The 12481-nt window shown below is 49.7% G+C and overlaps 2 protein-coding genes across 2 annotated transcripts in view; one reads left to right on the top strand and one right to left on the bottom strand.

The window, feature by feature from the left end:
* The window catches only part of SGPL1 (sphingosine-1-phosphate lyase 1), a 32249-nt gene extending 27457 nt beyond the window's left edge, over window positions 1-4792 (top strand). Inside the window, exons 12-14 of the mRNA XM_032695122.1 lie at window positions 220-366; window positions 1336-1456; window positions 1542-4792. Of these exons, the coding sequence (XP_032551013.1) occupies window positions 220-366; window positions 1336-1456; window positions 1542-1682 (409 nt within the window). The 3' untranslated portion in view covers window positions 1683-4792. The remainder of the gene's footprint in view (window positions 1-219; window positions 367-1335; window positions 1457-1541) is intronic.
* A 179-nt stretch (window positions 4793-4971) lies between these two features.
* On the bottom strand, window positions 4972-10812 carry PCBD1 (pterin-4 alpha-carbinolamine dehydratase 1). The gene is made up of 4 exons (XM_032695123.1): window positions 10613-10812; window positions 7420-7551; window positions 6962-7042; window positions 4972-6451 (listed from the first exon to the last, which is right to left on the bottom strand). Exons 1-4 carry the CDS (start codon window positions 10613-10615, stop codon window positions 6353-6355), a joined length of 315 nt encoding a protein of 104 aa, XP_032551014.1. The 5' UTR covers window positions 10616-10812; the 3' UTR covers window positions 4972-6352.
* Between the last annotated feature and the right edge of the window lie 1669 nt (window positions 10813-12481).

Genomic DNA, 12481 nt, shown 5'->3' with positions numbered 1-12481 from the left:
CTGTCTTCCCCTGTTTCTTCCTGAATTTATTTGACTTTAGGGTATGTCATGACCCGGGTCCTCTTGCAACTCCCACTCACCTGGGCTGGCTGCATAATTTTTGGATGGGCATGTGCTGTCATCTGTTCCCTTCTGTAGCTTTTCCCTTAAGGCTCCAGCTAGGTGGACAGAATGTCTGAACCCTGGTCAGTCATTTCTTTTCTCCTTTTTCCATCCAAGGTTGAGAAAAATTGACAGCATCTTCATTTTTGGGAAACCAGAGGTGTCTGTGATCTCCATCGGCTCAGACACTTTCGACATTTATCGATTATCCAATTTTTTAGCTGCAAAAGGATGGAACTTAAATGTCCTACAGTTCCCACCAAGGTGAGTGTGTGGAGGCCAGGATATGCAAGAGGGTGTGCAAGATAGGAGGCATCTTCAGGCCACACAGCTCTTATGATTTGCTGAGTGGTGTTGTCCATATCTGGTAAATTGTACGTAGTTTGTCCTCTGCAGAGAAAGAATTACTTCTGTAACTGCTGATATACAGCAGTGAGGATAAAGCAATAGTAATTTTAATGAGCATGGCAGAGGAACATATCTGAGGCTCGCTTTCTATTTACCTCTAATGCAAGCAGAAAAATATAAATAACCAAGGCTTTATCTCACGTTAGTTAATGAGGGCTTATAGATTTATTTTTACTATCTTCCTGCTGCCCACTGGAGATGAAGGTAATTGAAAGAACAGTGAAGGGCTGATCATTTTCAGTGATGTAAAATGAATGTTTGCCAGAGACTTTCCTTAAGTGGGTAGTTGGGTTTTTGTGGGTAAAAGGGGCCAGTGCTGTCAGATGTAGCTGCACTGAAAAAATTTTTGACTGGCCACACGAAGCAAAGTCCAGGGAGCCTGAGGTGATAGCTCAGAGGTGCATGTAGCCCTGTTCCTTCTGGTGGATGCCAGCTTCCACTCTGGGGGGTGGTGATGGCGTGAAAGCTGCAGAGGAAGGAGAGGGAAATGATGGCAAGGATTACCATCCTTGCAGGCAGCTGCATTTTTCTCACCAGAGGTCCCTGGAATGAGGTGAGAAAATGATAGGCCTTTAATGTAATGGTGAAGTCAGGAAGGAAGGGAGGAGGAGCTGACATTTGCAGAAGAAGAGCTGAACTCTCCAAGCTTGGTTCCTGTAAGTATTTTGCAGGGATTACCCTTAGTGGTGCTTAGGGAATGCTTTTTTAGGGAGATACATGGTTATCACTGCTCACAGAAGGACTAAGGTGCTGTCAGTTGCTTGGAAAATAGGGAGCTGTATGTTCTGGAGGAGGTTAATCTCTCCCTCTGCCCTGCCTACCCAGCATCCATCTCTGCATTACTCAGCTGCACACGAAGCCCGGCGTTGCTGAAGAGTTCCTGCAGGATGTCAGAGACAGCATCAAGGACATCGTGAAGGACCTCAACGCCAAGACCACAGGCATGGTGAGGAGGCCAGCACACAGTGAGGGGATGTTCTTGGGGGGTGGGCATGTTTCTCCTTTGTAACAGCCTGCTCTTCTCTGCTTAGGGAGCTATCTATGGAATGGCACAGTCCGTCCCAGACAGGAGCTTGGTAGCAGAGATTTCCCAGGCGTACCTGGATGGCCTCTACAGCACGGATGTTCCTTGCAGTGAAAAGCACATGAACGGCTCTCCCAGCCACCACTGACTGTAGAGCAACAATGGATTCCTTGCCAGCTGGCACTGGAGTGGTTCAAAAAGTTTCCTAGGGAAGAGATTGCAGTAAGCCTTTGTTCCTACAACTGCAGGTCTGAGCGTGGCTTGATCTGGAAGAATTCCTTCCCTGTCTTAGTCTGTTCTGAAATCCACATTATTTTCATGCCCAACTTCAGTTTTAGGGATTTTCTTCCCCTCCCCCTGCCTGTTTTATCATGGCTGTTAATGGTCAGTTGAATGTCCATTCCACAACTCCAAATTCCTCAGGTATTCTGCGTGTCACTTCATTCCTTGCTGTTCCTCCTCCTCAGACCTGGTATTCAGCCAGTGTCCAGCCAAGTGTTAGATTTGAGTTCTCATGTTGTGTTCCAAAGCTTCAGTCTTCCCAGAAGTTAAAGGTAGAAAATAAATTGAAAATTTTGTTTCGTTTTGAGTATTCCTCTAAGCTGCTGCATTTAACAGACCGTGCTGGGAGCCTTATATCTGTGTAAATGCAGAGCTGATAAATTGGGAAAGGGAAGATGGTCATGGACTCCTTTTGAAACCCCCTCTGGAGATCTCAGTGAGACTGCAATCAATATCTGCTGAGGGGGAGAAAAAAAACAACACAAAATCCTTTTCTGGAACCTCTTGAATAGCAGCAGAAATAGAAACCCAAGCGGGTGGTGTAGGGAGAGGAGCTGGATGGTACTGAAAATCCCGGGTACATCGTGGCTGTTTTGCTTCCCTGCCTCTTCCAGAAGACATGCATTTACCACCTGGAGGGCTGGTTTTTACCTTGCACAATTCCGGAGGGAGGTGCAAAACCGATTTCCCTTCTCATAACTTGAAGGTTTTCCACTGTCCCCTCGTGATGCTGTAGCAGAGCTAGCCAGGCCCTGGATGTCACGTGCAAACGGACGGTGCCAAAGCTGATGGTTCTTTTTTTTTTTTTTTTTTTTTTACCACGATCTTTTAGTATCAAAAAGGTGACTTTTGTATTAGCAGTAATCTTTGCACTGATTCTTTTAAGGCACATTCTCAAAAGGGCATTCACCATTGTGCCTTGATGCTTCTCTGGCTTGTTGGTTTTTGTTGTTTTTTGGGGTTTTTTTATGGGATGCCAGGGAGGGCTGGAGGGTTCAGCTGTTGGCCGTGGCCTCGGCTGCGGTCGTCTCTTTATGGTACTATGCTGAAAATAAACAGCAAAGGCAGGCTGGCCTCAGAGGAAGGACACCTGCCTGTAAGGTAGGGTGGTAGCTGTATTGAGCCAAGTCCCTTCACAGTATTAGAAAGATGCTGGGAGAGCTCTGCAGCAAGTTGGAGGTGCTCAAGCCTTGGGCATAGGGCTCAGCCTTCCTATTTTTCTCTGTTGTTTTTATGGTGAGATCATTTTCCCAGTGCAGCTTGTGAGGCAGCTGTAGCCTCAAGGCCAAGCCAGAATCTCCTTAAGTTATTAAATACCAGCGGAGTTACTCCTGCAGGGCTTTCCCATGTTTCCTCTGAGCTTTTTGCTTGGAACAGAGAGTTTTCCAGGCAGAACTCCACACGTGGGCAAAGATTTCATGCCATGTCTGCACAGGGGATCAGAAGACATTTCTCTGCTGTAGAGGGCCTGTTGCCTGAAGCTGACCCTTGCTGAAGCACACACTTGCCCAGTAATTTTACAGAATGAGAAAGTCACTTACCAGCCACTGCACAAACCAGTGCAGCCCTGGGCCCAGCCACTGTGGCAAGAATACTGGCTTTCCAACAGCTTTATTCTCAGTGCTGGGAGACAAAAGTATTTTGACCATCTGCCCTGAAATTGATGACTTGATGCATGTCTCTGGGCCCTTTTGAAATCACTGAATTGCTTGAGAGTCTCTTGATGGGGTTATCAGCTCTGGCAGTTTGTACTGGACCCATTTATTCTGTCAAGGTCTTGCCAGTGTGACCATTACTGCATCTCTGAGCTTGCAGTACTTTGGAGACAGTCTTAAGTGTCTGGCTACTGTGATGGTTCTCTTTTGAACTGAGATTTAACAAAACAAAGCAAAAAAGGGAGGTACTCTTTTTGTTTCTGCTTTGAAAGAAAGAAGGGATGGATCAGGGGTGGGCTGAAGGAGAGAGAAAATCCCTTCTCTTCCTTCCCTAGTTGCATTTTTTCCTCCCAGGAAGTAGATGGATCTAACAGATCAGTGCTCCATTTCACATTTCTGGAAGTATTTGAAGATGTTATTTGTAAGTCAATGTATTCTATTCTGGGCTTTGCTTATTAATAATATTTGTGGGTTTAGTTGTTTCATGTGTGTTTGTTCTATACTGTAATGTAATCCTGTGGTCAGGAGCGGGCCACTGTAATTTACTTGTGTGTCGTCTTTATTCATCCTGGTCACCTCACATGTAGTCTGCATCTCCTTTATCATGCCAAATGGTCTTAGAAAAATGGATTAACAGGCTGTGTGATTACTTAAAAGACAAAAAAGAAGAATTTGATGAACTGGATTATGATCTGAGACTGGATGGTACTTTAGACCTGGAGGGATTTCCATGACTATTAATTCCCATGAGATTTCCAGCTGTCAGGTTTTCCAAGCTGGACACTGAATTTGTTGCTTGTACAGAGAACTTCCAAGGGATTTGCCTGCTCTTAGGTACTAGACTGAAGAATATCCAATGGGATGGACCAAGAAGAGATGTGTGTCTTCATGCCATGGATTTCATCTGCACTTTTCTGATGACATGGGGGAGAGGGGAATGGAAGGGTTGCGTACAACACAATAATATCCTGCCCAATAAATCCACATGGACTTTTTAACGAACAAACAGGATGAGTTCACCTGATGGCAGTATTTCTGTGTTTCTCTGATTTGCCACTGTAAAACTGGAGGCTGAAATAGCTGAAGAGATGGTGAAAATGGGCCTAGTTTGTATTAAAATGGTGTGTTTAGCTATCTAGGCTCCTTGAGCTCTTATTTTCCTGTTTGGATGGTCATTTGAATGACTGGGACCTGTTGTTCCTGGTCTTTGCTCATGCACAGCCTGGGCTGTAGCAGGTAGGGATGGTTTATGAATCTTAACAACTCTGCCTGAGGTCTGCTCTGTCATTCTGTCAAGATAAAGGGTGTCTGTGGCTACGTCTCGTGTGTGTGATGTTCAGAGATGCTGAAAGCTCTCATTTAAGAGCTATGGATTTTCTACTAATGCTTTGTAGAACTTTAAAGTGTTAAAAAAAAAAAAAATAGGAAAAAAATCAGATCTGAACTGGGTATTTGTAATGTTTTTCCCCACACTGTTGTGCTGAAAGCAGCTACTGTTGGTTTCACATCAAGTTGATCATTGTATCGCTGAAGATCTTGTACCACCAAATCCACCCCCAACCTTTTTTTGGGACGTAAGCAACCCCTGGCCTGTTGCTGTGCTGCTTCTGTACCTTTTGGTTGTCCCTTCCCTGTGTTTGTGCCTTGGCTATGGCACACATGTGATTTTACACGAGCATTTTTTACCTGCTCTGGCTTTGATAATCTGCTTTTTCAGACCCTGATCACTTTGAGGCCAAGGCATGTGCCGCTTCTCTATGAAATTTTCCCATGGCAGAAGCCCCTTTCTGAGAGCAGTACCTGCCTCGGGGAGACCTGCTGGTGTCATTTGATCAGTGAGGCCTCTTTCCAAGCTGACATCAGGTTAACCAAGACATTTATTGTAAACATTATCACTTGGTATCTTACTAAAGGCCGGTTCCAGTTGGGGTGAGACCACGTGCCTGCTTGTAATACTGTTGGAGAGGGGTTACAGGGATGACAAACTGCACATCACGTTGCTGGTTTGTTACAGAGAGACCAAGGGGTTCACAAAACATGTTTTAGGCAGAAAGCATATTCTGGAAGCAACAACACAGTGGCTGGATGGAGTCAGGCTTGGGAAAGATTTACTGGTGCAGTTGCGTAACATGACTCTGGAAGGACATGGAGCTGTTGGAGCAAGTCCAGAGGAGGCCACCAAGTTGATTAGAGGAATGGAACAGCTCTACTATGAGGAAAGGCTGGGAGAATTGGGATTGTTCAGCCTGGAAAGGAGAAGGCTTTGGGGTGACCTAACTGTGGCCTTCCAGGACCTGAAAGGAGCCCACAAGAAACATGGAGAGGGACTTTTCACAAGAGCATGTAGTGACAGGACAAGGGAGAATGGCTTTACACTGACAGAGAGGAGGTCTAGATTGGATATTAGGAAAACATTATTGCCTGTGAGGGTGGTGAGGCCCTGGCACAGATTGCCCAGAGAAGCTGTGGCTGCCCCATCCCTGGAAGTGTCCAAGGCCAGGTTGGACGGGGCTTGGAGCAACCTGGGCTAGTGGAAGGTGTCCCTGCCCATGGCGGGGGTTGGAATGAGATGATCTTTAAGGTCCCTTCCAACCCAAACCAGTCTGTGTTTCTGTGATATGACTGATTCCTGGCGAAAGGCTCAGCACTTGGGCTGGGAGCACGTGGCTAAGGAAGGTTTTAAGGGCGGAATTTGCAAGCTCAGTATGTGCACCCTGAGCAGGGCCTCCATCCAAGTGAGCTGGGGCAGGGGAATGGGTGAGGTGTCAGGCAGTCTGGATCCCAGGATGTAGCTTGGAATCAGGACAAGGCTCTGGGGGCAGCTGTCTAGACACAGGTTGTGGCAGTGGCACAGTGGCTTTTTGGCTTCATGTCTCTCCGGTCAGGAGAGGGAAGCTGCGACCTGCTCGATGAAGCTGGCCAGGTTGATGTCCCGCTCCGACAGCCCTCCACACTCGTGGGTGCTCAAGGTGATGTGAACCTGAAGCAGACAGACAGACAGACAGAGTGTTGCTGGCAGAAAGAGCAGGGCTGGTTTCCCCCAGTGCTGTAGGTGAGGCACAGGTGGCTCCAGACATTTCCTGGGGTGGGAGAGGTGGCCTGGCACTTTGCCTGGTTTTCTCCTTCCTGCAGCTTATCCTGTCCACAAGCTGTCACTGCTACCCCTCCCTCGGTCACAGCAGCCACTGTGCCTGCTTCTCAACTCCCTCCTTCCCCAGAAGCTTCTCCCCTACTACTCCTGCTACTTCTGATATGATTTAAAAAAGACACCCCCTGGGACTGGCCAGGGCAGCTCCTGCTCAGCTAGACAGGAAAAAACAAGGAGGGAAAGGATCTGTGAAAGCTGGAGGCTGTCTGGGATAGGGGAATAGCATCTAAGGGAAGAAGTCCTGCTGATGGGAACAGGACTTGCTGCTCCTGTTTTATCCCTCAGAAAAGGGATCTGCTCACTGAAGAGCTCTGTTTTGCCCCCACCATCCCTGTTTCTTACCTTATTGTACACGTTGAACCACTCAGGGTGGTGATCTAGTTTTTCTGCCTGTAGAGCCACTCTGGTCATGAAGCCAAAGGCCTGTGAAGTGAGAAGGGAAGTTAACTCTGAACCACTGACCCTGCAGTATGTTGCTTTTCACCCCATTACTGTTAATTTTACACCACCTGTTTTTAGATAACCCAACCAAATGCAAGGCCTGGGATGTTCCGTGTCTTTCTTGGGGTTTTCTGTGGGTTTTCTTTTTTTTTTTTTTTTTTTTGGGGGGGGGACTTTTTCTCCAGACAAACTGTGTGCTGAGTTGACCACTTTGGTGTGTGGGGGAGGTTATCTTGCTCAGCCATCACATTTCAGGAGACACACGGAGGGGTTTCTGTGGCTGAGCCTTGCAGAGGGGACTCCCTGCTCTGCAAACCAGGTCTCCCAGTTTGTAAAACGCGTACCACCGGTGCTCCTACCCGGTTGAAGTCCTTGAAGTGGAACTCCTTGAAGATGGCGTCTCTGCCTTCCACCTCATTCCACCCCACAGCTCTCAGGTTTGGCAGCAGCTGCTCCCTCTCCTCTGTGCTCAGCCTGTGGGCTTTTCCTGCCTGGCACCGTGGGAAGGGAAGGGAAGAAAAGCGAATCAGTGTGGCACAGGTATGATGGAGCAGCTGTTCAGAGCAGCGAGGCATCCCATGGATCCTGGAGTTATGGGAACACAGAGGCAGCTGCAGGGTGGGAGGGAGGGGTGGGATATCAACGCTGCCCTCTGCTCCCTGCCCGGGATACATCCTGCATGTGTCCAAGGTCCAGCTGGTCCCTTCTGTCCTCTCACCTGCAACACCTCCCAACAGTGTCTGTATGTCCTTGTTACAACCTGATGTACTAAGAAATGATACCTGTGTGAGGTTAAGCTCCAAAATACATTACAGATAATTTTCAGGGGGGAAACCAAAACCTGAAACTCTGTGATGGTCTCTACATCAGAGAATTGCTTTATGTTTCTCTATTTTATATATTTATTTATTTATTTTATATATTTATTTACTGGGAGCCTGTTTTAGAGGAAAGAAGTGGCGCCAATCAGAGATGAGTCACACTAAACTGCAGTTCAGCTCCTTTTCCTTTTCTATCTCCCTTCTATTACAATGGAGTTCAAGAGGCTGTTTCTGTCTGTGATGAAAAAAGGGCAGAGGGAGAGACTGTGAGTGAGCCTTGTCTTGGACAGAGCTGCTGTTACTTGGTTTGTAAGGGGTGGTGGTGGGGAAGCAGCAATTCTTGGCTTTGGGAAATGATTATAGGCAAAGATAAAACTAAAATGAAGCTCTTGGGTATGGGGACTACCCGAGCCAGCATCTATTCTGGCTCTGGAGAAGGCAGGAGTGAGTGCAGAGGGGCATTGTTCTCTCTGAAAGGTTATGTTCTGACAATTAAAATTCTTTCACAGAATCACAGAGTATTCTGAGCTGGAAGGGACCCACCAGGATCATTGAGTCCAGCTCCTGGCCCTGTGCAGGATACCCCAAGAATCCCACCATATGCCTGAGGGTGTTGTCCAACAGCTCCTTGAGCTGTGACAGCCTTGGGTGACCTGATCCTTGCAGTTAGTGATGACAAAGATCAGTATCTCTTTGCAATTTCTTTTCCTTTATGTGCTGCAGAGCAAACTGTGGTAAGTTAGATGTGAGTCCCAACAAATCCAGACCACTTTTTTGGGGGTGTTTGGGCAGCAGGGCCTCGAGACACTGTGCTTGGGCATCGATGCTGAGAATTACCACCTTAAACAACTAAGGCAAATCATCCTCTCCTGTGGTTTACCTTCTCCCAGGCTGTGCAGAACCAGAGAGGCAGCCGTGAAGCTGATGTTTTTGGGGGTGGTTCTTGCATGCTTTCGGGAAGATTGGAAAGATGATGCCCTGTTCCCATGGCTGTGTGGGTGCCTCCCTGTCTGTGGAGCTGTGACCCTTATGCTTGGAGAAAGCTGCCAGCTGCATGAGATGGAGAGTGCCAAGGTGTGCCCTGAACCTCAGCGTGGGGTGGCTGGGGGTGGGATGGTTTCTGCCCCCGTGGCAGCTGCGTGATTTTTGGGGAAAGCCTTCCTTGTTCGTTCCTGTTTTGGCCTCGCAGCATTTTGGACGGCCCCCTGCCAGCCCCGGCTCTGTCACCTCCCTCCCCACCCCCCAAATGTCAACCCTGTCCTCCTCCGAGCTCTGGAGGGAAGGTAGTGAGTAAACATGACTTAGCACAATAAACCTGGAGCCGCTGCCCTTCCCTGCCGAGGGCGAGATAAGCCGGGCGCAGGTAGCTTAGCAACTGGATGAGGTGGGGACAGAGGCAGGGGGGCACCCGTGGGAGCTGCCCTGGGGACTGATGGGAACGGGGCAGGATTTGGGATCGGGGCTGAAACCTGCTCGTGTATCGGTGCTAAAGGCTGAGTAAAGCTGGAGCTGTTGCTTGGAGCAGAGGGATGTGGATGCCGGGGGCTGGGCTCCAAACCAGCCTCCCCTGTGCAGAGCAAGAAACCAGGCTGCTTGGGAGGGACGTGGTTTAATTGTTCTCTTGAACGCTTTTCTTTGCTGTGGGAGGACAGGCCCCGGGGCTTTTCCCAGGCCCAGCTCCTCTGCCAGAGCCCAGCACCAGTGGGAAGCATGGTCAGGCTGAGGTTTGGTCCACTGACCACTGTGTCTTGTGATGGCAAACCCTCTGCCTGGAGCACCCCTGTGCCCTCCAGCCTCCTCCAATCCCTCCTTCTCCACCCCAGCACTTTGCCCAGCCCGCTGGTTTTGTCAGTATGGCATGTTAATGCTTTCAAGTGCACTTAGTCCTTTAAAACACACTCCTCTCATTAGGGAAATTAAATTATTTTGTTTTCTTCTGCTGGCTCTCAACTGCCAAGGAGTTGGGATTTTTATGTTTTGCCAGCAGGAAACCAAGCAGATGCATTGTGCAACTGAGGGAAAGGAACCAGCATGGGAAATTGGGAGAGCTTTGAGCTGTCAGGAGATGAAACAACCCTCTTTGCCCTAACTGTAAGATTTTAGTTAGAGAGTCACAGAATGGTTTGGGTTGGAAGGGACCTTAAAGATAATCCAGTCTCACCCGCGGTCATGGGCAGGGACACCTTCCACTATCCCAAGTTGCTCCGAGCCCCGTCCAACCTGGCCTTGGACACTTCCAGGGATCCAGGGGCAGCCACAGCTTCTCTGGGCAGCCTGTGCCAGGGCCTCCCCACCCTCACAGGGAAAGGATTCCTTCCCGATATTAGTGGTGACTTGTCACCTGGGAGAAGGTAAAGGGCATATCCCTGGAATGATGTCACAAGGCCCACGGTCTCTTGCTGCTGTGGAAAAACCGATTTCCAGCTGGCCCGGGGTGTGTTGCACGGGCTGTGCAGACGGAGCACACACGGGGGTCGTCCTTGCCCTACAGAATTGGAGGGGGGGATCATTGCTGACGGCCTCTTTCCCTCCCCCTCGCAGGGACCCCGCGGGGCGCTGCCTCTGGTAATTCAGCAGCGGCCGCGGAGCTCCCGCGTTACTGATTAACCACAGCGCTCTGCTCCTTTCTCCCTTCCCTCCTGCCTCTCCTCAGGGTCTGGAGCTGCCGCTGAAACCCTCCTGCCTTGGAAAAGGCTAAAGAAACAGCCGGCTTTTCCCAGCAGGGACTTACCATGCCCGCGCGTGTCCGTGCCCTCCGTGCCCGGTGCGGGTCGGGTGATGCTCGGCGTGGGGAGCCCGCGGCAGCCGCGGCGTGTCCGGGGTGGCGGGAGGCGTGGCGAGGGATCCGGGTCCTCCCCCGGCCAGCAGAGCCTTCCCAACGCTGGGCACCCGCCTGCGGGGCCCCACAGGGCCGTGGGGCTCGGGGGATGCCCAGCCAGGGGCTCTCGGAACCCCTGCCCGCCGAAGCGATGCTGTGTCTGCCCCGAACCCACCCACCCCTCTCCGCGGGCTCACTTTTTTAACCCGCTGCACAAGGAAAAGGTGGAACAGGATGGAGAGGGCCAACTGAAGGAGGTACCACCGGGTGCTGCTGGCAACACGTGTGATGAGCGCCACGGTGATCCTGGCTGAGTGTATCCACGTGCTTCCCGGCCCTCTGAGCTCCGGGCAGCGCTCATCACAAAATGCATTGCCTGGGACAGCCTGGATTATATCGCAGCACGTGGATTAAAAGCCATGGAAAGGGGAGAGAGTGTGCAGCACAGCCCTCCTGAGCATTTCCAAGGTGTTTTCTCCCGTTGCCGAGGGAACGGGGTGTGCAGGATGCCCTGTGCTGCTCCCTGGCATTTTTGCTCTCCAGGCCCGCCGGCTTTGTGCCCATGTCCTGCAGCTCGTCGTCTGCTAAACCTACTCATGTGATGGGCAATTTTCCAGTGCTGACAACAACTTTTTATGGTGCTTATGTACGTGGCAGACAGGAATTCAGCCCCCTGCTATACCCTCGTGGCTCCTTTACTCTTGAAGCAACTAATTCTGGATTTTTTTTTTTTTAACATGGTGTGACATACATCCCTTATATATACTCTCGTGCACATTTTGTTTTCTACTGTAAGGGTTTGTGGGTACCACAGAGATGATTTGTTTCTCCAGCAGGCAAGTTAGAGGGAAGCAAATTCTTCCTTTCCCTTTTTCTTTTTTTTTCCCCCCTCTCTATGTGTTTCCTTGCCAGGGTAATGGAAAGGAAAAAATGTACATCTTTTGTGTCCAGGGAGACCCTGAGTGTCTGTCCAGGGAGAAAAGACCTGGAGAGAAATACAGCCCCTGAGAAGAAAATCATTGTGTGTGGATGTGAAGCTGGAAGCTCTGATAGGGATGAAAGGAGGGAGTGTGCTGTATGGTTTCCAGCAATGAAATCGAGAGGTGGGATTGTTTGTCAGGTTGGGAAAGGCTAGCAGAATATTTCCTTGGCATAAGCTGGAAGTGCAGGACAGGCAGTTTCATCAGCACAGCCCCTGTAAATACGGGCAGGTGACCTCTGGTGGCCCTGTCAGGGCCTTGAGCACTCCTGGGCTGGGTGAGAGTGCCTCTGTTGGCCTCCCTATTGATTTGGAGATGTGAAGGAAACAAATCCCCTATTTCTCATGCTACCCTTCTTTCTCTCTGTTGGATTTTGCTCCAGCCTGGCTGGAGCTGATCCTGTTTCCCTTGGCAATCCGTGTGCTGCCAGTCCAGGGTGCCTGCCACCCCCTCAGTCCCTTAGAGGTGGAGAGCATCAGGAGAAAAGAGGTCACTTATACTGTGTCTGCTGATGGCTCAGCTCCTTTGTAATGGCATTTTCTCTCCTGGGTGATAAATCCAGCTTTAACTGCCAACCTTTCATGGGCTTGTCCAAAAAATGTCAACGGGGCAGTTGTGATTTTCCTCTGTCTGGGATGTGGAACTGTGTGCAGGGGAATCCTTTGGCTGACTTCAACTCCTGAACCTCCGAGTGCATGAAACTCCCCCTCTGCACTGCTTTAATTTGTCTTTTTGAGATGGGACCCTTTAGATCTGCTTTTAATTATTAATTGAGGGATGTTGGGCAAGGTGTTTACTCAGA

This window comes from Chiroxiphia lanceolata, chromosome 8 (assembly GCF_009829145.1).
Source record: "Chiroxiphia lanceolata isolate bChiLan1 chromosome 8, bChiLan1.pri, whole genome shotgun sequence".
In the NCBI taxonomy this organism is placed as follows: Eukaryota; Metazoa; Chordata; class Aves; order Passeriformes; family Pipridae; genus Chiroxiphia; species Chiroxiphia lanceolata.
The sequence above is the reverse complement of the archived record's forward strand: the minus strand, read 5'-3'. Positions and strand labels throughout refer to the sequence as shown.

Bases quoted from the DNA above. Each gene is read 5' to 3' on its own strand.
- PCBD1 (XM_032695123.1), bottom strand. The intron at 7,043-7,419 runs GTAGGAGCACCG...CTCACTTCACAG, and splicing joins ACTTCAAGGACTTCAACCGG to GCCTTTGGCTTCATGACCAG. The intron at 6,452-6,961 runs GTAAGAAACAGG...TGTCTGCTTCAG, and splicing joins GGTTCAACGTGTACAATAAG to GTTCACATCACCTTGAGCAC.